A 25,901-nucleotide genomic window follows, 5' to 3' on the forward strand; every position below is an offset into this window, starting at 1 on the left:
CTCTATATAATTCCCTTAGTGTTTTATGAAACAAATATGAAGTAAAGAAGTTTTTTTGTATTATCAATTATCATCCCTATTTTTGTCCCAAGGAAAATATATTTTGTCTAGATACAATATTAACATTCATAAAAAACCAGTCTAGTAGGGTTTGATTCTCCAGAATGTGGAATATAAAGAAATGACTCAATCTGACAACAGTAAGTGTTCTCTCTGGGACTTTTACCAAACTCTGTACTGTTTTGAAATTAGTTAAAAGTTGTCAGGCCAGTGGGGTTCAAATATTTCAGTGTCTGTAAAGGCAACAGAAGCATCTGTGGTGGGGCATTAAATACACTTGAAATCAATTCTCAACTCTGATCTTAACTATGTAACTTGAAGTTTTAGTAATTTCTTTCTATAACACAACCCCTCTTTGCTTCTGTGTTTCTTATTGCAATAAGAAGCCTGAAATATTAAACATACAGAAGAATTAAATCAGAATTTGTAAACCAGCAGTAATATTATTCTGTTTTCAATGTTCTAATCCTTAAAGTTCAGCTTAAATAAACGTCTGTACCAGCTCCTTAAACAGCGTTAGCAATGTAAACAGCATTTAAAAATGCAAGAAGTTCAACTTTATAAAAATTACATCTGCAAGCTGTTAAAGGAGAATCTACAAGAAATGTCAAACAATACTGTTCCTTGTGTACTCCACTGAAATAACAAGAAAGTTGCATCTGGAAACAGTTACTGGCACAGGACTTAAATAAAGTATTCCATTACCTTTAATGAACTAAATATTATTAATCAAGAGCCGGATATAACAGTGTGCCATCCAGCTGGCTTGTAATTCAATTAATTTACCTTCTTGGGAGATGACAATGGACTTTGATGATTTGATGGTTTTGCTGTCTAGAGTCCAGGTGACAGCTGCAGGGGGATCAGAGGAAATCCGACATTGTAAGACCAATTTTTCACCATCTACTACTTGAGCATCCTGAAGCTTCTCTGTAAAGGAGGGTGCTGTTCCTTTGCTTGCTGGCGGTTTGCTTGCTGTTACTTTGTTTTCAGCTTTTTTCACAATTATTCCGCCATCCACCACTGCGCACCCATGTTCACAGTTTCTGTCATTCTTCTCTTCTTTTTTCACTGCTGGTTTGGCAACAGGGGCTTGAGAATTGGGGGTCGCATTCTGAGCTTCAGAATTGGTGCGGGCATTTGGTGCTGGGGTACTAGCACTGCCATTCTCTGCAGGTGGCTTTTTCTTTGAGCCCAGCACAGATCTGAAATCTGTAATGGCTGGTTTAGGAGGTGGCACCTTCTCTGGCAACGGGGTTTTTGGGGTGCCTTTCTTGGCCAGCACAGAGCGGAAGTCCACCTGCTGAGGAGCATGAACTTTCCTTTCCTCCTCTGACAAGGTCTTGGGTTTGACCTGCCGCTGCAGGTTTGCGCGGAAGTCCATTTGCTCGGCTGGGATTTCTTTCAGTTCCTCCTCAGAAAAACTTTTGGTGCTGACTTTCTTGCCTAAAATGTCACGGAAATCAAGTTGCTCAGCTTCCTGCTGCCTCAAGCTCTCCTCTGTGTGTTCCCGAGTTTCCACTCGCCTCTTCAGCACGCCTCGGACGTCTTCCTGCTCTTCCTCAGCTGCTCTGGTTTCACTGCTGTTCTTTCTAAAGCCACTTGTTCTACCAAATGTTAGTTTACCATGGTCTCCACCATCTCTTCGCTCTCCAGAGCTGGCTGTTTCCCTCCCACTATGATCCGAAAAAGAAAAGAAAGAGAGAGCCAGGAAAGGGGCTGGTTTAAAAATGTCAGGGAACAATCTCAAAGCAGGAACAAAATGTGTTTATAGAAGGGGAGGTTGATTAGAGGAGCACACTCCATTAGTTCATTGCATCAATGATGACTTCAGGAGCCATATAAGGGCACAAACAAAAAAGATCTTCTCTACTCTGGCTTGGTACAGTGTGCTTAGCCTGTATGATGAAAACAATTTGTTGGGTCACATTTGGGGATTAGGTTGAACAGCAGCCAGCCTGGGTCTGTAAGGGCAGGGAATTAACAGAGCAAAAAATAGAACCCACCCATGCAAGTCCCTGGGAAAAATACTCACTCTCTGAGCATTTCTGCTCTGGAAGCTGAACTCTCCCGCAACATCAGAGACACCTGGCAGCTGCATTCTCCAACTTGGTTCCTGAAATATTTAACTGAAATCAGAAAAGCAGAGGTTTCTCCCCCCAAAACTGTAACTTGCCTCAGCTAAGTGATTGTGTGTTGCAGTAAAGCACCTCAAACCCAGTGTGGCATCCTCCTTTCCTATGCCCAGCATTGTGATGGTTGACTGAGTGGATCCGGTCCCTTTATATTTGGAGCCAAGCTATCTCAAACAGCTTTTACTGCTCTGTTGCTGTCTACACTGGGAACCACATACTCCCCGAACAAAAATCAAAGCAATTTACAGAATGAAACAGCTGCAAACAAACAAGCTAAAGGAAAACAAATACAAAAGCTGGAAAATCAAGGCAGAGGAAGGGTCTATTTTGCAAAGTTGAAAATCTTTTCAACTCTGCCTACTGTTTATTTATTCAAAACCAAGCTCTTAAGTTTTCTAATGTTAAGATATTAAAAGCAGGGTCTCATTTCCTTCCCTTCCTGCCAGCCCAACCAATCAGCAAAACCCATCTACATAGATTGCTCCAGCCTGTACATGTTTATATTAAAAAACATAAAAGTGTCACCATATATGGTGCTGAGTACTTATTCTTCCTTTTGCAGAGGAATACCATAGATGCCTTCTGGAAAGGGCTCCCATTAAAGAATTCATTAAAGTGCTCCCCCCACCCCTGCTGCTCCCTCCCTCCCACAGATATATATCATTCTTCTAGCCCCAAATGGCTCTTCTCCACTTAACACAGGAGATGCCAAAAGCAAAATTTAACTCCCCCAGGACAGCAGTTGTGTAACTGTTGCCACTGCTCCCCTGAACTGCTATTAAAAAAACAGACTTGAACCGATTAAGGACTGGAGATATCTTTTATTAGTGAAAACACTTTTGTCCTTCCCAGTTTAAGCTTGTAAATGGACTACATACTCCTGGATGATTTTTCTTTTTCAAACAAAAATAATTTTTGCTACTGAAAACATTTCCTGGACATGAACAAAACAGATGTGCATTGGGGGGAGGAAGGAAAGAGAGGCGGTTTTTCCCAGCTGTGTTCTCCTTTCGAAAGACTTGCTAGACAAGAGCACCTTCAAGTCCACTTTGACCTGAAGTTTAAAACACAGACGCAGGAGTGCCTTTCTGTTAGTTTGCCATAAACATATTGTCTGACCTGGTTTTTAAATAGTGCATGGAAATACATTCCTAGATAAGGTTCTGCTTGGGTGAATAAACTATAATTTCACCCATTTGCAACTTTGCAATGAAGTCACACAGTAAGCAGGATCATTAACACAGATGCAGCACTAAGTTACGTCTTTATAATAGCACTTAGTGCCTTCACATTTTCAGATAGATTTCCCTTGCTTTCTGTTGCTTTAGAAAATGAAACAGTAGATCAGCCTGATACGAAAATCAAGCCTTTAACGCCAAGAAGAAATTAGTGGGGTTGACCAAAGCAACTGAATTACAAAGCAAAGGCCCTGCAGGAAGGAACACATCTTATTTGACCTTAAGACCATTACCAACAAGAAGCCATATATATGTTTTCAACACTTCATATCCAACAAGTCAGAATATGTACACTAGAAACTGTTATTGAACGCAATCCATAAGGACAGCACTGAAAGCCACAACCTGAATTTCCTTCAATACAAAAGGCTAGAGAACATCTGAGTACCAAAGAGAAACTGTCCAAATGGCAGGAGAGGATCCAAGTCAATGCAGAGAGTAACTCAGTCCTGCACTGGAGACCTGCCATTCTTACTTCCTCTTATGTGTGACCTCCCTTTGGAAGCAAGAAAAATAGAAAAAAGTATAGACAAACGGAAAGATAAATAGAAAGAATTGCACATCACCTCCCAACACACTGATTGGCATCAAATGATGGCAGGGTACCAACACTGCTGACAACCTGTTGTCTTCAAACAATGCATTTCACACTGGCCCCTTTTGCCACTATTGAAACTCATGAATTTTTTCCTGCTTCTCAGAAGCTTTTGAGAAAAGCAGACACACTCTGAAACTGCTCAAGTACTTTCTCATTCGCCACTGCTACAGGGCTGTTAGCAGGCTGTTGGTTTACCAGAAGATCCCTCCCGTAACTCTCCTAGAGCTCAATTACTCTTCCTTTAGGATTTAAAACCAATCCAAAGCTGACAAAGTAGGAGAAGCTACGCAAGCTGAAGTATAGACAATTTACAGCATACATCAAATAGGGAGGCAGCACTGCTCAGCTTCTGTCATGACTGTATGGCAAAAATATTTGCCTACAAGAATTGTGTCACCAGTGGGAGAGGTTAAAGTAACAGAGACGGCACTCTCCCAGGAGAGGGATCTAGGGATACTGAATGCGGTCCTGACCACTGTGAAGAAGAATAGCATTTCTGCAGGCCCCATTTCTGCAATGCATCTTTCCCTCTGCAAATTCTTCACATAGGCTGAGAAGCAACTAAGGAAGGCAAAGTAAACCTCTCTAAACTAAGCTATTTTTCACAGGGTTTGGAAAATAAAGGAGGGGGTGAGAAAGCAGGAGAGCATTTTGTTCTTTCTATTTTTAAAACCTTGGGAAGTACTTACAAATTATGGCAACAGTGGGACATAGAAGTACCTAGATGGAAAAATTATTTAGAAGGTAGTTTTTTGATCTTGATTATGATTTCTGATTCAAGTGAATGGCTGAAAACTAGACCACTGGATACAAATCTTGAGTCTGTGTCTGATTCATCATATCCCTGTTCAAAAGTGTAGCCTTCTGAGGGAATGTCCTGCTCCCAGTGAAATCAAAGTGAGTTTTGCTAATGATTTTAGGAGCAGGGAGAACATAATTTTGTCTTCTGAATTCAGTTGCAGAGTCTAAAAAGGTGAAGTTAACAACACTGACTCACCTTGGAGATCACAAGATGGAAAAAGAGAAACAAGCCAAGAAAAATTAAGAAGGACTGGATGGTTTAGATGCTAAATTCAATGAAGAATAATTCTAGAAACTTTGTAAATACTTTTACATTTATGCAATTTCAGAACGTAGGCAAGGCAAGATATGTGGAGGCAGCTAGAAAAAATAGAGCTTTGCAGTACACAAGTACTACTTCAAGTCTTTCACATCTTTGCTGTTTTGAATCTTGGCAATAACAATCTTACTTCTGCAACTTGAGATTCTCTGTGCTGGCATTTTATCAACAAAACCCTAGACAAAGACAGATCTTAGTGGCTCTATTATTGTGGAATAATGATAGACATGGATAAAACCTATGCTTAGTAGCTATGCTATAAAGAAGTGTCTGGAAGTGTTGACTTTTGCAGTATTGTTCTGTAGAATGCCCATGCACAGGACTTATCTTTAAAATGTCAAGGAATAATAATAAAAAAATCCACCAAAAACAAATAAAACCCCAGCTGCAAAGCCTGAAGCAATTTTAAAAATAGCTCTCTGTCCTATTGTGGGATCAGTTTTCCCTGGAATGGCTTTTATGTTCAAAATATCTTGAAATACTAGTTTCTTGGCAGAATCTACTCAAATATTTTCACTGAACCTTAGATGAGACTTATTGTCTGCGTGTCCCTAGGAAGCACTCTCTGGAGGAAGAGGAAAAAAAGCACTGTTAATTACAGTGTAATTTACTCTGCAGTACGTGTTTCACACACCGAAAATTCCTACTGGCCTACCAAGTGTGAAACACGTACTGCAGAGTAAATTACATTTTGTTTTAAGAATGAACTGAAAGGGGCAAAGAAGTTGATCCCTAGCTACAGCTGGTGCTTCAGTGCAGGTAACTGCAAAGCCTCAGAATGAGGTTTTGCAACTCTTTTGTGAGTTAGTTAAATGCAGAGAAAGTCCAGACTTCATGAAGCTTTAGACCCAAAGAAAGCAACTAATCTACTGGATCACAACTTTAGCTGACATAAAAAAGAGCAGCTCTACCGGCTTCAAAGAGGATGCACTGATTTACCTCACTTGAGGGTTTGGCCAAAAGCTTTTTATACCTGAAAGATCAATCACTTTGTTTGCATTTTACAGCATTGAGTGGGAGAATGGAATGGGAAGGGGTATGGTTTTCTTTCCTAAAAATAGACAATGTGTTGATAGCAGAAAACAAGGTTTGCAACTGTATTTTACAGAAAGACAGAACTATATTTACTGTTTGGTGCACTGGAATGTAATCTTACAACTGCTTTTTATATAATGTGAATTGCAGAGTGTTTGAGGTACCACTGATTTATAAGATGAATGTTTACCTCTGATTTTAATCAGATTATCAGAATCTCTAAATAAGATTAATCAACACTAACCAAACCTCTATGGAAGATGGAGTGGGAGAGAAGAGAAATACTCAGCATCTGAGAAGACAAAGGTTAACAAAGCAGATGATTTGTTTAAGGAACTGCAGGAGGATTTTTGAGGTCTCTCATGTTGACTGTGCTGTTATAAAAATAAAGGCTTTACTCAACAAACACAGTCTCAGTTCAGTACTCCCAATTTCTTTGCTTACCTCTTTGTTTGCGATGTACACACTGACTGAAAGAACATGGGAAAGTCATACTGGGATAAAAGCATACCAGTTCTTGCATCACTGGAAGTATGCAAAGGACAGGAGGAGAAAAAGATGTCTGGTTTTCTGAGTCAGAAAAGAATTGTTATTTCCCATTTCAATCACGATGGTTTCACAGAGACTCTGACTGATTTCTTATCCCTCATCTGCACGAGCCAGCATTTTGCAGGCTGTAAAATATTCAAATTTCAACAGATGAACCACAGTGGCGGGTGAATCTGTTGTTCTTTTTATATTTATGCAACACCATTCCTTGAGGCCTGAGCAAGAACAGGCTCAATGGAACATTACTAGGGCAATTAAAATGAAGAATGCAAGTGTAGAGGAATCAGAGGTCTGTGTAGGTTTAAAACAAGGACCAGGAGAGGCTACAATGACTACCCTCTTAAAAGTCAGACTTAGTAGTCTGTTATATAGTAAAAGGCAAAGCAAACATACTCTAAATAATGCCGAGGGATGGAAAGACAGAAAGCCAACCAGCAATCATTCATGGATCACACTGGGCTACATACCCTTGTCAGCTCACTCTGATGAAAGGATAAAGAACTAGGAAGAGACAAATAGATCTTTTGTTAAATCCAAAATTTTAAGACCAGAGTTTTAATTTGTGAGCAGCCAACACAAAAGGAGAATTGTGGAGGTATTAAGACAGAATTTAGAGCTTAAGAATAATGGAGAAGAAAATTGGAAAATAATTAACACTGGTAGGAAACTATGCCCAGACTAAATTAAGGGAGTTAGAGAAGGAATGACTCCCTAAAAGCAGCTATGCAACATGCTTCTAAAATTAATACATGAAAAGGAGCTGCACATTTTATTTGAAAAGAAAATTATTATGTTTAAAAATAGCCCACTGTCAACTTCTCTATAAACTCTTCAGTGTACTGACTTGTGGTTTCTCAGTTATTCCATAGTTTTAATGGACTTTTAGGAGTTTTTGAGAGAAAGACACTAAATGCAGCTCTCCTCTCAGGTACTGTTAAGACTGTTTCTGAATATATAAGCAATTCTCAATCAAGTATTCAAGACAAATGCGGGCAGTTCAAAAGCTATTTAGACAAGACTATTTGCTGCTTAAAATTATTTTAGCTCTATTACAAACATATATAGCTGACATTTGGCTCCTTGGGTATTCCTGAGGCAGTCAGTTCTGTTATTCATAGTATATAAGCAATTGCCTAAAAGCATATGGCTTTCTGTTCCTTGAACGGTACCTGAAATTTTACAAATGACAGCAGGGTAAAAAGAGGTATCAGCATTTCCCTTGCTCTAATTGCAGCATAGCTTTACTCATTATGGATTAGAAAAAGCCAACATGAATGCACTGATCTTTGTGGGATCCCCAGCTATTTCTCCAGTAAAAGGATTAGGTTATAACTGAAACTAGCATGTAATCTGCAGTGTTGTTTTCTAGCTAGAACTTTACTTCTTCTCACGCCCCAAAAAATTGTTCTCCTCCGCTAATTTTCTGAAACAATTTATTTTCTAAGTGTACGTTCTGTTATGTTCTAGAGTCATGATATTGTCAGGCTTCCACTTTGACAAAGGTCTTCAGTGATGAATTTGGCCTGGGTAATCACCAACTACACCCCATCATTAATGTTGACTTGCTCAAGTCAGCCACAGCAAAGTCTTCCACAAAGCCCTCTTGGCTCTCCTTTGTTCTTCCTGTTCTCTTTCCTTCTTCCACCCCTGAAGTTTTGCTGAAATATCTCATTCTGTTTCAGTTCAAGGGAAACCACCAGCATATCGTAAGAGTAGATGCCCATGTTCAGGGCACACAAACCAAAGTGTGGAAATGTACCAGTAGAAGGTAGCAATTCTCACAGTTAGGCCTGCTCTCTCATGTAGCGGTTAGTGACCTTAATGAAACCAAACTGGCATTTCTAATCCCACCAGAGGTACTGAGTGTTAGAAATGCCACAGATCCCCAAAGAGACTTTTCTTAGATGCAAGGATGTATGTAGACATGACCTGCACAAACCAGCATTATGAATGCCCTGGATGACCTGGGCTGACTGTGAACAAGCCAATTGTTCTGAAATGAGCCTGTTCACAATTTATTGCAGAGTACAAAGGGTCTAAATCTACCGAGGAGCTTATTTGCAAAAAGGTCATGACACGTATGGCTCTACCTACGTAGATGTTAGTCATAAGACTTGAAATTAAGTGTAGAAAAACTTTGTTATAGGAAATATTGATATACAACACCTATAATTTTCTAAAGCACCCTTTTCTGGTGAAAAGTGAGTGCCTTGTCTGACTTCAAATACTAAAACATACTGAGGCTAGTTTGTGGCTGCCTGTGATAATCTATGGAAACATACCTTACAGGTAGGCATCTACACAGTGACATGTCCATCATTTGGGCAACACTGGTTGGAAAATAAACTAGAACTATAAAAAAATTAAACCCACTGTTTAGAGGCTAAATGGATTAAATCTATTAAGCAATGCCCTCCCTGCTTGGTCAGGAAGACATGGATAATTTCTTTGCAAGCAGGCAAAGGACGATTCAGGTTTTAAATTTTGTACTAGACTGAAGTATATGAAACAAAGATAACTTGTTAATAGCATGAAAAAAGACAAAACCCACCATAAACCAGGCAAGTGCAAGTGGTGCAGAACTGCAGTGCTAACACCTCATAATACTGGGCAGTATCTGTCTAAACTGCCTACTGGACTAATCTGTGTGCATTAAAAAGCTAGCATGTGGAGCAGAGCAGATAATTTTCTTCCAGTGTAATGGATTCAAATGTCCATGATGGTTAAATAAATTTTAATAAAGAAAGTCACAAATATTAGCCAAGTAAGGCGATACATCTATGCACAGTAAATAGCATAGAATGATAACATCAGTTTAAAGTTGTACACTAATTTTTCTATAAGCACATAGGGGATCTGTAATTACACCCAGTCTTCATCACTGGAGGTGGAAAATGCTGTGACACTTTCTACAAGGTAAAGAACCAGCAAATCTGATTCTTCATTTAAAGGGCAGTTATTTTACCAGGAAAAAAAAAAAAAATTCCGAACAGCTCTTCCAAATTTTGTAGGAATGACAAGAAGCATCAGGGTGCCTCATTTCAAAGAAGCATCAGAAAAAGGAGACTACAACTTCCATATAAAATTCAGACATTTCAAACATGGCTAAGAAACACTTTCTCCCCTTAAAGAGATGGATCATAATCTTGTGGAACGGACCTTCCTGGCTAGGTTTTTCCCATGGAAAGCAGGCATTCTTACAAATATCCAGAGAGATGCCAAACATGATAAACAATAGCTCCAAAATCAAGATGTTGGTTGTGGTTTCCCTTGCTAGAAACCCAAATTTCTTCCCATACTGCTGCCACAAAGCTTTGTTTTTCAGGATCCCCAGAGGAAACTCTATACTGCTTTGTTCTTCTTTCTGACTCTTGTGTTTCCTCTTTCCTTTTTGAGTTTTATTAGTTCTTTTCATCCCTCAGGAATATTTTGTTGCTTTAGTATCCTACTGTTTTGTGCCAATAGGAGGGAACTCTTGTCTTCTTCAGGCAGGAATTTCAACCTGAAGGTAAATATAACTAATTGTTCAAAGGGAACAAGCCCTCTTCATGGCAAACATACCTGAGCTGAATTTCGTATTGCCCTGCATGATGAGATTGCACATTCCTCAAGATCAGTGTGAAGATGTCTTCATTTTGCAGGATTTCGCATGCTGTTCCTGGCATTATTTCTTGCCCATCTTTAAACCAGTGAACAGTGGGGAAAGGATCTCCAGCAATGGCACAGGATATAAGGACATTTTGCCCAGGAGCTGCTGTCACTGATCTTGGTTTGCTAATGAACCAGGGCTGAATACCATCCTGAGGTTCTGTAGTTTACAAACACAGTTTACAAATCAGGAAAAAATGCCAAGCTTGAATGTAACTAACAAGCTAACTAATTTCAGGGAAAGCAATCACAGACATGCAAAGTTATTTTGAACATGCAGGGTATAAGTTTTTAATCTGAAAATAAGTCAAGCTTTAAATTTGGAAGTAACTTGTGTTGGTACTAAAATTAATCATTTACTTGGCACTTTACTGGCTTGATCCAGGGTAATAGTAAGACCAAAACAAAGGGACTTTAAAGCTGCCCTAAAAGGAATCTTGAAGATTTGTCCTTAGAGAATATGGGTAGGAATAGCTTTAAGGACAAGTGACAGTACTATGACTGCTGTGCAGTTGAGAGCTCATGTAATAAATCATCTTTAATAATTGCATAAAATCACATTTAATATAGAAGACCGACCCTGAGGGTAGAACTCAGGGGAGCTTAGAGAATAGAGGAAGGTCTGAATTCAGAGCAGACAGTGACAACAGACTACAGACCCACCCCTGGAGGCACAGGTCTCTGAAATCCTGGGGTTAAGATCCTTTACATTAAAAATAATAAAAGTCTCCCATTAATTTCCAATAATTCGCAGTAATGAAAATAGGAAAATGCTGGCATACAGCAAGATGAAATGAAGTCCCCTGTCATGAAGGTAGTGAATGCCCAATCACAGGGTGTTTGTAGGTACTGTGTTTACTGTGGGATTTACATCATATGTGGACATTCAAAGCCAATTTTTTCGCAGCTAGTTCTCAAATTGCAGAAATCATGTGTTCATCACCTGCTACCACTACAATGCTAATATTAAAGCCAGGATACCTGGCTCCTAGACAGCTTTTCCAAATACTCAGGGCTTTAATTAGAAAGAAAAACATCATTAAATGGTTTACATTAAGTCCATAGTTAAGTAAGCCTTGTAGTTATAATCTGAAGCTGCATTTAGCAAAAGTTTTGCACTGTCCCTAGGAGTAGGACTGAGGAATGCATTTTTGAAATAGTAACATAATGTTCCAGAGTAAAAAGATTTTTTTTAATGTTGCTTCTGCTCAATATCTTTTTTAATTCAGATGCAGAGACTGAGAACTCCTAGCATCCTTCACAACAGACCTTATAAACACTCATGTACTTTAAATAGACACTCCTCCAGCACATTAGAATTATTTTTTTTTAGCGTTTCCTAAGGTGGAGAAGAACTTTATACCTTGTACTGTCAATGTAGCCTGGGTTTGAGTTTCTCCTAATTCATTCCAGGCTTCACAGGTGTATTTGCCTGTGTCTTCAGGAAATACTTCCTGGATGTACAGACTGTACTCATTGCCTTTCTTCTCAAAGTGGAAATCTTCTGTCTCCTGGATTTCTTTCCCATTGTGCAGCCAGATAATTTCAGGAGGTGGGTTAGCTAAAAAATAGGAAACAACAAAAATCAGAGACGTGCACAAAACCCCACCATATATTGATTAAGAAAATGAACAAGGTTGGTTGTTTTCTGCCACCTGTTTCTTAATTTCATCTTCAAAACATTCAGGAATTTCATTAACTCTGTTGATGCTGTGTAATGTGGAATAGTTCTGAGTCTGTCTTATTGCAGTTAAAATACAGATGAATAAGGGTGGTATGTATACAATAGAGACGGAGAATGAGTTCTAGATCCCACAGAGGTGCTTATCGAGGGTTTCTATTACCAAAGTTCATACCAGGACTCCTCTTTCCTGCAGCACTAATCTTGTTTGGTTCACAACAAAAGGTATTACAAGTCCACTGAGACTTAGTTTTAGTTCAACAGCAGGATCCAGTAATAACATCATCATTTATTATTATTATTATTATTATTATTATTATTATTATTATTATTATTATTATTATTTCAATAAAGAAACACTTGTACAGGTCTGAACACATTAACACTGGACAATGTTCTTCCACCCTGCAGATCAGATTAGACGAACGTAGCTTTTACTTTTAAAAAAATGGGTTCCTTGTAGTCTGGACCCGTTCCATAGTGTTAACATCAAATACATCAACACCGTACTTGCTATACACAGTTACATACAAAGAATTGCAACCTGCACAGATTAAAAAGAAACAGAAAACCCTAATATGGTTTCGGTAGTCCAGAACTAATATACTTGAGCAAATTTCAATAGTTACATGTTTTCCACTATGTGCAAGATACTTTTTAAAACAAATTTTCCCAGCCTCACTTTCAAATAGATATTTTTGTGATAACAGATTTGCTAACAACTGCCAGCATTATGGAAAGATTTAAATTTGACCCTTTCAGTATTTTTAAACTTCAGATTATGATTTCATGAAATTGCAAAATGGCATCTAAAGACACCTGCTAAAAGAAAAGGACAGTGGAAAAAAGCACATACTTTGCAGCAGGACTTAAAATTTTTAAATAATACTGTTCTATAGCTACACACCTGATACCTCCACAGTCATTATCACTTGACTTCCATCCATTACTTTGAGGTCAGTCAGGCCTTTAAGGAAGATGGGTGCAAATGTCTTGTTTAACTTGGCAGCCTGTGCACTTTCTGCCTTCTTGCTGCTCTTCTTTTCTGTGAAGTCAAGAAGAGAACAAAAGGGGTCTCTTACTGCAATTTTCATGACAAATTTTAACTGACCTAGGGTCAAGCTTATTTTGAGTCAGTGGTCTTGTTTCAGCTCTCAGAAGGCAAAAATCACTGAAACTACCCAATATAGCTGTTTTGCCTTGCCAGTAGTCCAAGCAGAAAGGCAAGAAATGCAAATGGAACTGTCCTTCCTCCAGGGAACCTCTTAAATCATTGTTAACAGATATCACAGAGTATCACATAGAAATTTACACTCATTTTCCCCAAGTACATATGCTCAGGTGCAAAGAAAATCCCCAACATCTAGTAACCAACAATTCAATGCCTTTAATCACTGCTAAATTCACATAAAAATCTTAAGATATGTTACAAGTTGCTATTCTCATGATTGATGAGTTAAAAATGTAAACTCACAGAAATATAGGATTTGCCACTGTGTATGAAACTACAAACCATTTAGATTGTTAGACAGTCAATATCAAATGGGTTTGAGTTCACCATACTCCTTTCCTGTATTACACTTAGGCAACTGATTGATGATGGGAAAGATTGAAACCTGAGATTATCAACATATATCACAAAACAAACTGTTGGATTAGGGCTTTTTTAATCAAATTATGAGTGTTGGAGTTAAATTAATCCCTCTTAAAAATAAATCTACCTGTGATAGATATGTAATTTCCAGTATCCACAGTGGTCTCCTCTGTCTTGGATTCAGAGGCTATGAAGCAAGATCATTTAACTGTGACCTATATGGTACACTAGACCAGGAGAGATACTTCTGCTCTAAAAACCTGAGCAAAGACACTTCTGAAGCCAAAGCAGTGATCATGACCAAATGTAAGAAGTCATAAATATTTATCGGTCACTTGGATACACTTTTTGTTTTGTTTAGCTTGAGTTCGGACCTCTTACGTCTTGCCTTTAAAATGCCAACCCTACTTTCTGTCCATACATGAAAATAGCTTCATTTTGTTTATTCCTACCTTCAAAATTTTCAAAGGTATATCAAGATCATCCAAAACAGTATTACAGCAAAAGTAACACAAAGTGCCAGGCTAGAAAAAAACCACCATTCATAAAAGGATAGTAATTAGAAAAACTGAAAGCACCTCACTGAGCAAGTCCACTGAACCTCCTGGAGGCAAAAAGTTAAGCTTGTCCCAGGGTTATTTGAGCTCAATGTAAATTTGGAAGCCGCCTGGAGAGGAAGTTTTTCCTCTTCTCTAGCAAAGCTTTTTCTAGCCAAAATCTTGTCTCGCTTGCTTATGTCGTAGGTCTTTTCTTGGCACTGAGCAGTGAGACATTGATGCATGTGAGAATGGAAATATGGGACCTGACTGAGACCTACTCAGCTCGGTGTTATGGACTTACTACTCTGAAATGCCTGGTTCACCATTGGGTCACACTGATCAGTCTTAGGGCTCCCTATAGTACTTGCCTGTAAGTGACTAATGCTGTAGAGAAAATAGCCATGAAGTTGAGTCAAACCCATCTACAGTAATAACTGCTGTGGTTCACCATATTCCCCTGTTTTCTACTGTTTACTCAGGGAAACAGCTTCAAACAACTGCTGTACTAAGCAATATCAGCACATGCTCATTCACTACTCTAATGCCTTGCAGAAAATCCCTTTGTCCCTCAAACTACAACAGACAGGGGAGGGAAAGCAGAAAGCCATATAATGGGAAAAAAGAGGAAAAGAAGAAGAAGAAAGGAGGAAAAAGAAAGAACAAGAAAGTAATAAGAGAGGAAAGAGGCATAGAAAAAAAAAGAAAGGACACAAACAATAATGTTTCTGTTATCCCTTTTATTGAAATAATTCATAACATTGCAAATCGAGAAGGCAGATATGCAATAAAAAGTGAGCAGAGAAAGGAAAATAAAAGCAGGTGTGTGGTTCTAGACCAACAGAGAAACAGACTTGGGGTATGATCAGAGAAGTTCAAGCCTTCAGAGAAGGACAGATAACAAAAAAAGAGCTGAAACAGCTTCCATGAGAGCGTTAACAGAAATTTTCTAGTAGTGGCTCTAACAGCAATTCTCCCAGAACAGACCAAGTTGCCTCCAGCAAAGCCCTGGTACAAACAGCATTAAGTACTAGCAGCACTCCACATCCCTCGCAAATGGCTCTTTGCTTTATTAGACTGACATGCCTGTTCCTTGTAGTCTAAATAAATGGATTTCTGTAATCAAGGAAGACAATACAGTATAACAGCCTCAGCTTATTCAAAAGGAATGGGCAAGCAACTACAGAAGGAATATAGCAAAATCATTTCCCAAAAGGAATTTTTCAGCAATGCTAACTCCTCCAAAATATGTGCTACAGAAATTAAAGTTTCATGTACTGGAATAAAACCACCTTCTTGCACAGAGCATAAACATTAAAAGGAAGCAATCAAATAATTCATGGTAATTGCATATATGAATCACAAACCCAACAAGATTACAAAAAAGTTAGGCCTCAGTTTCTGAGGTTATCTCAGGCAGATGTATCCTATGCTAGTGAGGAGACCTATTGATATGAGTGACATTAAGAAAATTTACTGGGGGTGCAGGCCTCTACCCCTAAAAGAGTGGCCTGCGGTATTAAAGGGTGAAGAACAACTTGCCATTGTTACTGATCAGTGCTCACTATTAGTAAGTGAAGCTGTCAAACTGAAATAAAGGGAGCCAGAACCTGCCTCACTGTCACACAAATCTTAAAAGTAGCTTTTACACTAAATTTAAACACTGCATAGGTTTATGCTGACCTCTTGTATGAATACCCATTCTGTGCTTAAACAGAAAATTATGACGGTAAGCATCAAAACCCAGAAGTCTATGGTTTATAAGTAGTAAAAAACTTAAAGGGTACAGCTTCAACAGTGCAAGAGAAGTTACTGGAGACACAAAAGAGTTATTGCATTAGGGGAAACAGTGTAATCACCCAGCAGAATATTAAGATGGATTATTAAGTCTGAAATGTTGAAAACTTGGGGAATACTCCAGGAGCAGAAACAAAGGCAACTTTACATATCATAACTTTTCTGAAGACATTCCTACCCTTGTAAACCTATCATATACCAATGCACATGCACGTTGATTTAGTCCTTGAAGTAATACTTGATTTCTCAATACCTGTTACAAAGCAGGAGTAAAAACATCTCCCTTTCTATTGCTGATGTTCTTTGGAGCACAGGGGCAGTGAAGGCATTTGTGCACCAACAGATATGAAATCTGTTCTATGTAAGAGCTCAAAAATTAGCTATCATGGCTAATGCAACCAGTATTCCTTTTTAAATGTGATACATCCATTAGAAGCTACCATGGCTAAGGCAACCAGTATTCCTTTTCAAACATGTGACATCCAGGATACAGTAAATATATGGCTAAAAAGACTGATTCCATGACAACTTGAACAGGCTTTCTTCAAAACACAGCATTCTCCCCTACTTTTTCAATATATTTTTTTAATGGGGATCTCTAATCTTATGCTACTGTTGGCCAGTAGTATATGTTGATCAGTAGCATATGTTTATTGTACCAGCAACTTAAGCAGAATATCACAAAAATTGTCTAATGTTTCTTGACTTGCAATTAAAAAGACTTAAGTTCTAATCCATAAACACTATTTGTTCATTAAGAAACCATAGGGGCTCACTTCATGTAACATTTCTTCCTTTATTTCACATTTGATATTGTGGACTTCTAGACTTAGAAAAAAATTAAACTGACTACTGACAACTTCAGTTTCTCACAGATGTTTTACACAATGCAACACAGACAGTTTTAGATACGTTATTTAGTTTTATTTAGTCTTAGTCTAAAATAATTGTGTTTTCTCAGAAGGGACTGATACAATCATGCAGAGGCCAAATTACAAAGCCTGAATGTTAACTATTTTCAAATTCTTCTGAAGCTTGTAAATGCTATTAGTTGTTTATTTATTACATAGCACCATGCAGTGACTCAGTGCTCCTCTGACGAAGGCTTTAAGATTTCACAATTTTACCATGAGATCGCAGTGCTGTACATTTTCACAGCTTATTTTGATATACCTAAGGGCTTCTTCAATTTTAGCCTTTACAACTCTTGTTTGGAAAAACAGCAATCAATTTGATTTTGGAGGGCACTTGGGAAAAGAAGGGACACTGCTCATTCAAGCTTAAGCAAATAACTCCTGTTCCCATTTATGGTGAAAAGATACTGTGTGATTCCACTTCTTTTTGAAAACACTTGGCTAATTATTTTGTCAGGAAAGTAGTGCAAGGAAAACTATACACAAAAAAACCAGGCACCATTTGCAAAAGGGTAGCTTCAGAAAGTGTAACAACCCTAGAAGTTCACATTCCCTGGCCACAGCTAGGTGCTAGCTAGTCTCATACATCAGGAACAAAATCTGTGACTTGCACCAGGAAAACAGAGGGCAAGGAGATGAGAAAAACAGGACACAAGTAAGCAAGCTGCACACAACAAAAGGCCAGTATTAGGGCTTGCTTTCCCTTATTCCTCCAAAGCCCCTTTCACCACATGAACTTTGCTGGGGTTCAGAATTCTATGTTTTTCAGTAACAGCTGGCTTCAGGGCCCTAAGCAGGGGGAAGGAAGAGAAAGAAGAAAGCACAGGTACAGCTCCTAGCTCAGATACTGCAAGTCACTATGCTTCTGGCTGAAACAACCTCTTTTGTAACACCACAGGGTAATTTTGCTGCCAAAACTACAGACAATAAAAATATGGCACATCTGGCACCAGAAAGGAAATATGGAACCTAAGGAAAATTTTGTCTGACATTAACATAAAGGCATGACTTTGTTACATATCTATGCATCCTCAAGCTTAATCAACAGGATGTGGAAAAGAGGAGATCCGATCTCGTCCTATTATGTTAATGCGCTCTAATCACCTGTAGCCATTTAACATCTCCCTCACCACTCTTACTTCTTATTATTTTCAAGTAGGAGTAGGTTCACCTCTAAGAATGAAAAGAAGAAATATAAGAGTTAACACATAGAAGTACTGCCATAGTGACTGAAAAAATTCTACCCCGGGCAGTTAATTTTCTCCCTCCATTTCCTTTCCCTTCCCCAATCAACTTCTGCTGCCGCAGTTAAGTTCCCCCCATGTGGGTCATGCCAAAGCAATTAATGAGGAACATCAGAAAGCACTACACAGGGTGGGCTTGATAAAACAGAGGTACATTTCAATATCTTGTTTTCAGACCATGCAACTAGTTTATTTGTGCCAGCTTTTATAAGCTACTGTGATTTTTTTAACCACAGCTGTTGGTTTTGTGCTGGTCAAATCATGCAGGATAATACAGAATATACTATAATTTTCTCAAAGACTCCATACACAGCACTGAATTCCCAAAGGCTCTTACAAAATTATGAGATCAAGAAGTTTAACAATTTTTGCACAAAGCTGTGGTCTGGCATAATACATAAGCCCAGCTGGAGCATTCTCTGGTGAGCAGTGGTCTCTCTGTCATTTCAACAGGCTTTTGATAAGGCATTACACAGGGTGATAGATTTAAAAGTCCACCACAATGAACCCAGTTATATGGTTCCTATGATTTTTGCCTTTCCTCAGGCTTTAATATGCATGAATGTTGGGAAACAGCAAGTAGTAAGATACACAGCTCAGTGGGAAACACAGCCTGGGAGACCAGAAATAGTAAGCAAGGCATTTAAAGGGTACCTTATATACCCACATATGTTTCCTACAAAGCAAATGTAATATAGTCTTTTCCCACAGCATTGCCTTACCCCTAAGGGTTCATTTTTTTTATTAGAAAGACACTCTAATAAGCATCCAAATCTATGTTTAAAAAAGCCACTTAGTGCATTAAGTCCACAGAGATTAAGGAGAATTTAAACTTTTCCAGTTTCTTACAAAAATACAGATTCTCAGCATATTTGGATGGCAATGGGAAAAGAGATATATTGCCTCTGATACACAACTACTTCTATTAATCTCTTACTCTGTTTTTCCTGTGTTTGTGTAATCAATAGTAAGTTAATCCATCTACAGCTACCGTATCAAACATCGGTTTATCTATTAACCTGTATTAATAGAAATTTAAGGAATAAAAAATGTTTTCCTATTATTTGACTTTTCTCAATCCAGGACTTAAAGAGTCCTTACGTAAATTTAACCTCCACATATCTGCAGACTGGAAATTATTGCAAGAGGACTCTTAATGTTAGCTGTGGGCCTAAGTCAAAATACACTTGAATTTTTTAAAACCTGGACCTGGATCAGAACTTGGTGCTTGAACACCACTGTAAACACCTCTATATTGATAAGCAAGGGTGAGTTATTGTGTTAAAGGTGTATATGTAAAAGAAAAAGTGGAAAATTCATGCTGCACTGAAGAGTTAACCTACTGCAAATCAATTGTACAACACACATGTACCAGTTTAACTGCAAGTATGTAACCAACTATTTACTTTCTAAGGTAAAAGATATAGATAAACCTATACACTCAGAGAGAAGGAAAAACAGAATCCATAACTGCACTGCGGCATTTCCATTCCCAGATTTACTGTTGAAACTGGAGTGAAGAAGAAAATCCAGATCAGGATGCAAACTTTAAGGTTTCCAAAGACTGGACCTGGGTTTTACCTGGCCTGTAGTCAAAACAGTTGATGTTTTATGGGGATCAGCTATTCTAGTAAATTTTCTTGTTCATTTGCCTACCCAGGTATACTGAAGATTTTTTTAATGTGAGCTGCAGAATGCTGACATCTCCTGCTGAAATATCAGGACTTCAGCATGTTCAACACTGCACAGAATCACACAGTAATTGAGTTTGGAAGGGACCTCTGGAGATCGTCTAGTCCAGCCCCCGGCTCAAGCAGGGTCAGCTACAGCACTGCACATACACACATTCAATGCAATAACTCAGGGCTACAACTGGTTACAAGTCAAGGACATTCAAAGAATAGGGCTTGCTGCCTTATGTTCAGAACACTGCAAACAACTTGCAGTGTTTAGTCTTATAAGAGATTTAATTATACTTGAGGAATCTGTTTGCCAGAATCATGTGGTTAACTGCCAAATAGTGCCTAGTCTGAGCCGTGCGAAAGGACTGCCTCAGCAACATTTACCATTTATGGTGTTTAAATATCATTTTGGCTCAGAGGCTAATAAATCAACTGAGCTGAGGAGAATGCTTAACTCGAAAAGCTCTCTGTGTGAGCAAGCTCAGAGAGAGAAGCAGCAGATTCCACTAAAATCTCTCAAAGACAGACTCAGGTTCACACACAGATTTTGATCTTGAAAAGAGTTTCACCTCTCCAAATATTTTCAATGTAAATAAATCCAGCTGTTATCAGATCTCATGTTAACAATGCTATCAACTCAAAAAATAACATTTTATAAGGCAGAAAATTGATATTAGGATACTCATCTCATCTGTCTTCCTGTAAAGTATTTTTCTGCCTCAGGCCTGCAGTGGTATGGTCAAAACATTTTCTGCAAGTTTTCCAAGAATTCCAAACTTGATTTATACTGGCATAAAAAAAAATATGAGACCTCTATGTTCTTGAGATATCTAGGGACATTTTTGCTTTATTAAAGATCTCAGGTTGGTATGCCATTTTGCAAACTTAGGTCATGAGAACTAGATGTTTAATGACCTGGTAGTGTTCTTTACACATCTACCTCCCATCATTTATTTCTGCAGTTATAATCTGTTTTTCTAAATGGAAGGCGAGATTTAAATATCCTTGGGAGATGCTTTCACTGAAGAGCTGGGCCAAGTTATAGTCTGGATGTTGTGCCTTGCATTACACAGAAAAACTGTTAACCCAAGACTGACAATGCCCTAAGCCTATACTCGTCAGGGTGGTTAGGGGTATACAAAGGAGGCTGAGTTCCACTTTATCCAGTCTGGCAGTCTACTTATTTTACTGCAGGCTAGTCTTCCAGCCCTGTCCTGCAGCTCCATGTACGATCCTTCTTTCCTGAGTCTTTCCCTCTGTATGGGATATCACCAAGTTATCCGCATTTTAACCTCTGTTTTGTCTACTCAGCTTGTTCTGCAACCCACAGCATTTGAAAGAGATGCCACCCCAGAAATCCCACTATGAAAAGGCTGACTATACCAGTAAGAATTATGATTTGGGAGAAACAGTCAAAATAGAATAGAATAGACTATTTCAGTTGGAAGAAACTTACAACGATCATCTAGTCTAACTGCCTGACCAATTCAAAGCTAACCAAAAGTTAGAGCATGTTATTAAGGGCATTGTCCAAATGCCTCTTAAACACTGACAGGCTTGGGGCATCGACCACCTCTCTAGGAAGCCTGTTCCAGTGTTTGACCATCCTCTCGGTAAAGAAATGCTTGCTAATGTCCAGTCTACACCTCCCCTGGCACAACTTTGAACCATTCCCACATGTCCTATCACTGGATCCGAGGGAGAAGAGATCAGCAACTCCCTTCTCCACTTCCCCTCCTCAGGAAAAGTCTCATTTGGAGTGCAGGGGACAGAGATACAAAGTAGTCAGCTGAGTTCACCGCAGATCACTTTGCAGTCAGCAGACCAAATTCCTCAGTGACAGTCTCACTGGAAGTTTTTGCAACTGAAGTGGTGTTTGCTTTTGCCTTCAGAACTGTCTGCCTTATTAATGACTAACCCTGTTTGCAAGTTATTTACATCAAGTAATCGCTCTTTTGTCACTGCCACAGACAGCAACTCCATGGAAGGCCTGAGAGCTCGTATACCTACCAAATGCATTTATAAGGCAGCTCAGCTGTCCCTCTGCTAACAAATTCCCCAGCATTAGATACCAGTCTGACATGGAGAACTGCAGAAATGGTGCTTCATATATGCTAGATCAAGCCAGCTTAGATCCACAGTGAAAACGTGCATACTGCTGAGGCAGAATTTCACCTTCACATGTACAATCTCAATTTTTTGTGCGGCTGCCCAGGTAGAATTTAACTTAATTGCAGTGTATCATGATGTATAGAGATACCACTTCCATTAGAAGAAAACCTGGGCTGTGCATGAGCTGAAATGCAATGGAAGCACAATAGGAACAGGCAGTCATATAAAGCGCAAGTGTTCACGAGCATGCCACTGATATAAAGAGTTACAGCCCCCTCAGCGCTTTCCTCCTCTGGCAAATCCACACTGGCAACAGAATAGTTACCTGTGGTAATATTGAAATAGTTCTGCTCACTCTGTTGAGTGAATAATGAAAAGGAATGTACTACGCATGCTTTTAAGGAACCCCTCAAATAAGGCAAGTAAGACTCTGCTTGAGAGCAAGGAAACATTTGAAGTTAGACTAATATAAAGGAAAACAACAAAAAAGAAAAAACCAGCAACATTGTATTTCTGGGTAAAAGTTGGTGTCAGAAAGGAATTCTAAAGCAAGGCTTGTTTGGCATTTAAGTCCAGAAAAGTTAAGGTAGTTCTAGTATGGCATTGTTTGTGGTCAGTTGTCTCGTCTTAATGAATTTCTATTAAAAATCTCGCAAACTAAGACATTACCCTGGGCGGGGGGGGGCGGGAAGGCAAAGTCTGTATATGTGGACCAGCAGTCAAGGCTTGACCAAAATGAAGCTGCATGGAAACACCTCCAGCAGTATACAGATATACAAAGTTCCTGCCCTCTGTTCCTTTACTCAACTGCAAAGTAATGACCTGCTCATTAAGACTCACACTGTAACCTGTATTAATGTGCTTAGACATATCTGCATTACTCATTTTTCCAGTCTGTAAAATAGAAACCTTATTCTTCTAAAAGTGAGGTATCACTGCTTGACAAAATTAGATCTCAAGAAGAAGTGCTAAAGCAGGTGTTGAGTGATATATCTGCCTAGTTAGATATATTTTCTATCCCAAATGTACATACAACACATTCTGTTATGTTGCTTCTGTTATGTGGACATTTTTGCCTTTTAGGGCAAAAGAACTGCGTAGGCTTGCAGAACTAGTAAGGACAAGGCAGGACCTGCTAAATTTCAGCATGGGGGCCCTGTGTTTGTTTTTTCAGCTTTTTTTTCAGTTTGGTTGGCCATACTAACCTAGGGACTCTACAATGCAACCCAGTTAGATGCTTGAACAACACACTGTTAACTTTGTAAGACTAAACTGAAGAAACATACCTTTAAGAACTTGTCATCCTTACTTGGCTCTCTATACACCAGCTCATGATTACGAAATTTTCAGATTTCTCTTTAGTCACCTAACTCGAAGACAGGTGCTTCCCTTAGGCAAACCCATTCCCTCTTTTCCTTGGTTGGACCTTCCTTTCCTACAACCCTACTTCTCCTCCTTTATATGCTGTTCATAAAGCAATTCTTTAATTCTCACCCTCACTGCTCTTCTTTTTCTGCTGGTGCTGAATATCCCTTGCCTATACAATCACAACTCTTCTCTGTGGTTCTCCCATTTCCCTACACTTTTGATAATGGTATTCTCAAAAATATTTATACTGAGAAGAAACATGCACATCACCCTGCTCTCAAACCAATCCCTTTAGTTCACTGAGTCCTTTGATTAAAAGCCATTTCATAATTATTATTTTCTTGTGAGACCCTGACATCCTGTGCTTTTCTGTAAGCATTGGCCATGCTCATCTGCTTATGTAAGAATCTTTCTTCTGTAAGTGAAACTTCCATGAGATTTTTGCACTGGAGCATATATATGTTTGTTTGTGTATATGTTTTACATCAGCTGATAATGCAAGGTACTCAACCGGCTTCTAAATACTGTCAACATGTCTGCTCCCAAATCCAAGAGAAATTAATAGAAAGGGACAAAACTCACACTAACAGAAATGTTAATTATCTTAAAAAAAAAAAAAGTAAAAAAAGTAGGCACAGGTATATCATTAAACTCTGCCTTGCTGCCTCTATAATTTTAATTCTAACATTAAGAAACAACTTGCTTAAAGATGTATTTCACTTTTTGATTTGTAGTTTAAAGGCAAGCATCAATCCTGCAGGTACTCTTCCATTTGTGACTCTCACTCTGCCTAAGTAAGAGGCACTGGAGATGAAAAGCTTAGATGTTAAAACACGTCACTTCTAGCACTTAGTTAGCCATTTTACCCGTGATGTCATGGTTTTTAATTGTTACATAACCATTCTACAGACTAAATTTCTCTTTGGTGACACTCTATCTGATGTATCATGACTGATGGTACACAAGTGACTAAAATATACATTTGCTCTTTGTCATTTCTTTAGCAATATTTGCACAACAGGACTGTGTTTTGCTAAATTCAGGTTAATCTAGTAGTCATGGAAAGGAAGTTCAGTGAAGTTAGGTTGGAATTCAATTCATAGAAGTAACAGAAGCTGGGTAAATTCATAACTACACAAGAAAAGGAGCAAAAAGGCCAGAAAATGAATACAGACAGAAATGATGCTTAGTGTCAGAAACCAAGTCCATTTTCCTCCAGAAAAACACACACTACATCCAACTCAGATGCTTTTGGACTGATTTTTGTTGATTAATTCTGATTAGGGCTTCCTCCCATCCTACAGCTTGCCTACCTCAAATCTACCTGCACAACAGTCATTTCTGAAGAGTTTTATAAATTGAGTTAATCCTATGAGATAGTTTGATGACTGACTGAGTTCCCATTAGCTAAGCCACATCACATCAGCTGCTCTTGGAAACATCCTTTGGGGTAACATGATGCCCATAGTTTCAAAATTACTCAGGCATATACTCAGTTAACAAGTTTTATATGTATTTTGATGACTTCCACTTTTCAGCTGAAACTTAGAGCATTATAGAATTTGGCAATCCATGTTGGGACAGTTTGCCCCTTGGGCAATGCAGGGCCATTCCCAAGACTGTTATAATAACCATCTGTTTTCTGTCATTCTGGTACATAATAGCTTAATGTTCACAGCATTTGATCACTTCACAGTTGAGAAGACCATCAGATGTAGGGATGGGGTTTTTTTCTTCTTTCTTTTCTTTTTAAGTCAAACATTTTTTTCCTGTCAGCATCTCATCTTTGTTTTTAATTTGTAAGAAATATTAATGCAATTCCTGCCATTTAACTTTTGCTCATTCTGCAAGCACTCATCCCTCATTTGCATCCAAATTTGGTTCCCTTTTTACTGGAAATTATTTATATCAAGAAGCTGTCTTTAGAGAACATTGTTCATATTGATGGCACAAATCCTATATCATTAAAAGCTTCCACACATGTTTTGCCTTTGTCCTTCATTTTTGGTCTCTAGCCGGCATTGTGTTTCATGTTTGGTCCTGAGGTGAAGAAAGAAGGCAATTTTTTAAAAAAAAGAAGCTTAGACTTACAAGGATTACAGCTGTTAGTGACCCATACAGAGTGCTGGACTGAGAACTCTGGGACACTCTTGAAAGCACTGAAACAGAGTTTCTTTGATGCTCATGACAGCTTACCTCTGACCTTTCAATACAGTAACAAAACCCCCTTCCCTGTCACTTAGTGCTCTGAAACCAATTCTTACATAGCCAAGTGGTTCCACCAGGCTACCGATCTGGAATGCCTTTTGACATTTAACAAGACTAGACTTGTATATTTTGGAAAGTCTTCTATAGTCCTTTATATTTATGTTACGCTTGAAATACAGCAAAATGCTTTCAAATAAATAGTGATTTTGAAAAGCTGTCACAAATATTTCATCACTGTAGGCAAGTAAGACATCATACTTTGTTTACCTTAGGCAGAATATATATCTCAGAGAAACAAAGCTGTAGCCTCTCAATTAAATTTTCAAAGAGACGCTGCTTATTGCAGTGATAACCTTCTTTAAAAGATTAATGTCTAAGAGAG

At 38.6% G+C, this 25,901-nt stretch overlaps 1 protein-coding gene across 6 annotated transcripts in view; it reads right to left on the bottom strand.

The window, feature by feature from the left end:
* The window catches only part of MYLK (myosin light chain kinase), a 225,222-nt gene that overhangs the window by 74,198 nt on the left and 125,123 nt on the right, over window positions 1-25,901 (bottom strand). For all 6 annotated transcript variants that reach the window (XM_030017474.2, XM_030017475.2, XM_030017473.2 and 3 more), the window contains 5 exons: window positions 12,972-13,109; window positions 11,747-11,944; window positions 10,297-10,543; window positions 2,096-2,176; window positions 847-1,736 (listed from right to left, as the gene is read on the bottom strand). In XM_030017474.2, coding sequence (XP_029873334.1) covers window positions 847-1,736; window positions 2,096-2,176; window positions 10,297-10,543; window positions 11,747-11,944; window positions 12,972-13,109 — 1,554 coding nt within the window. The remainder of the gene's footprint in view (window positions 1-846; window positions 1,737-2,095; window positions 2,177-10,296; window positions 10,544-11,746; window positions 11,945-12,971; window positions 13,110-25,901) is intronic.

The sequence above is a fragment of the Aquila chrysaetos genome, chromosome 6 (assembly GCF_900496995.4).
Source record: "Aquila chrysaetos chrysaetos chromosome 6, bAquChr1.4, whole genome shotgun sequence".
Taxonomy (NCBI): domain Eukaryota; kingdom Metazoa; phylum Chordata; class Aves; order Accipitriformes; family Accipitridae; genus Aquila; species Aquila chrysaetos.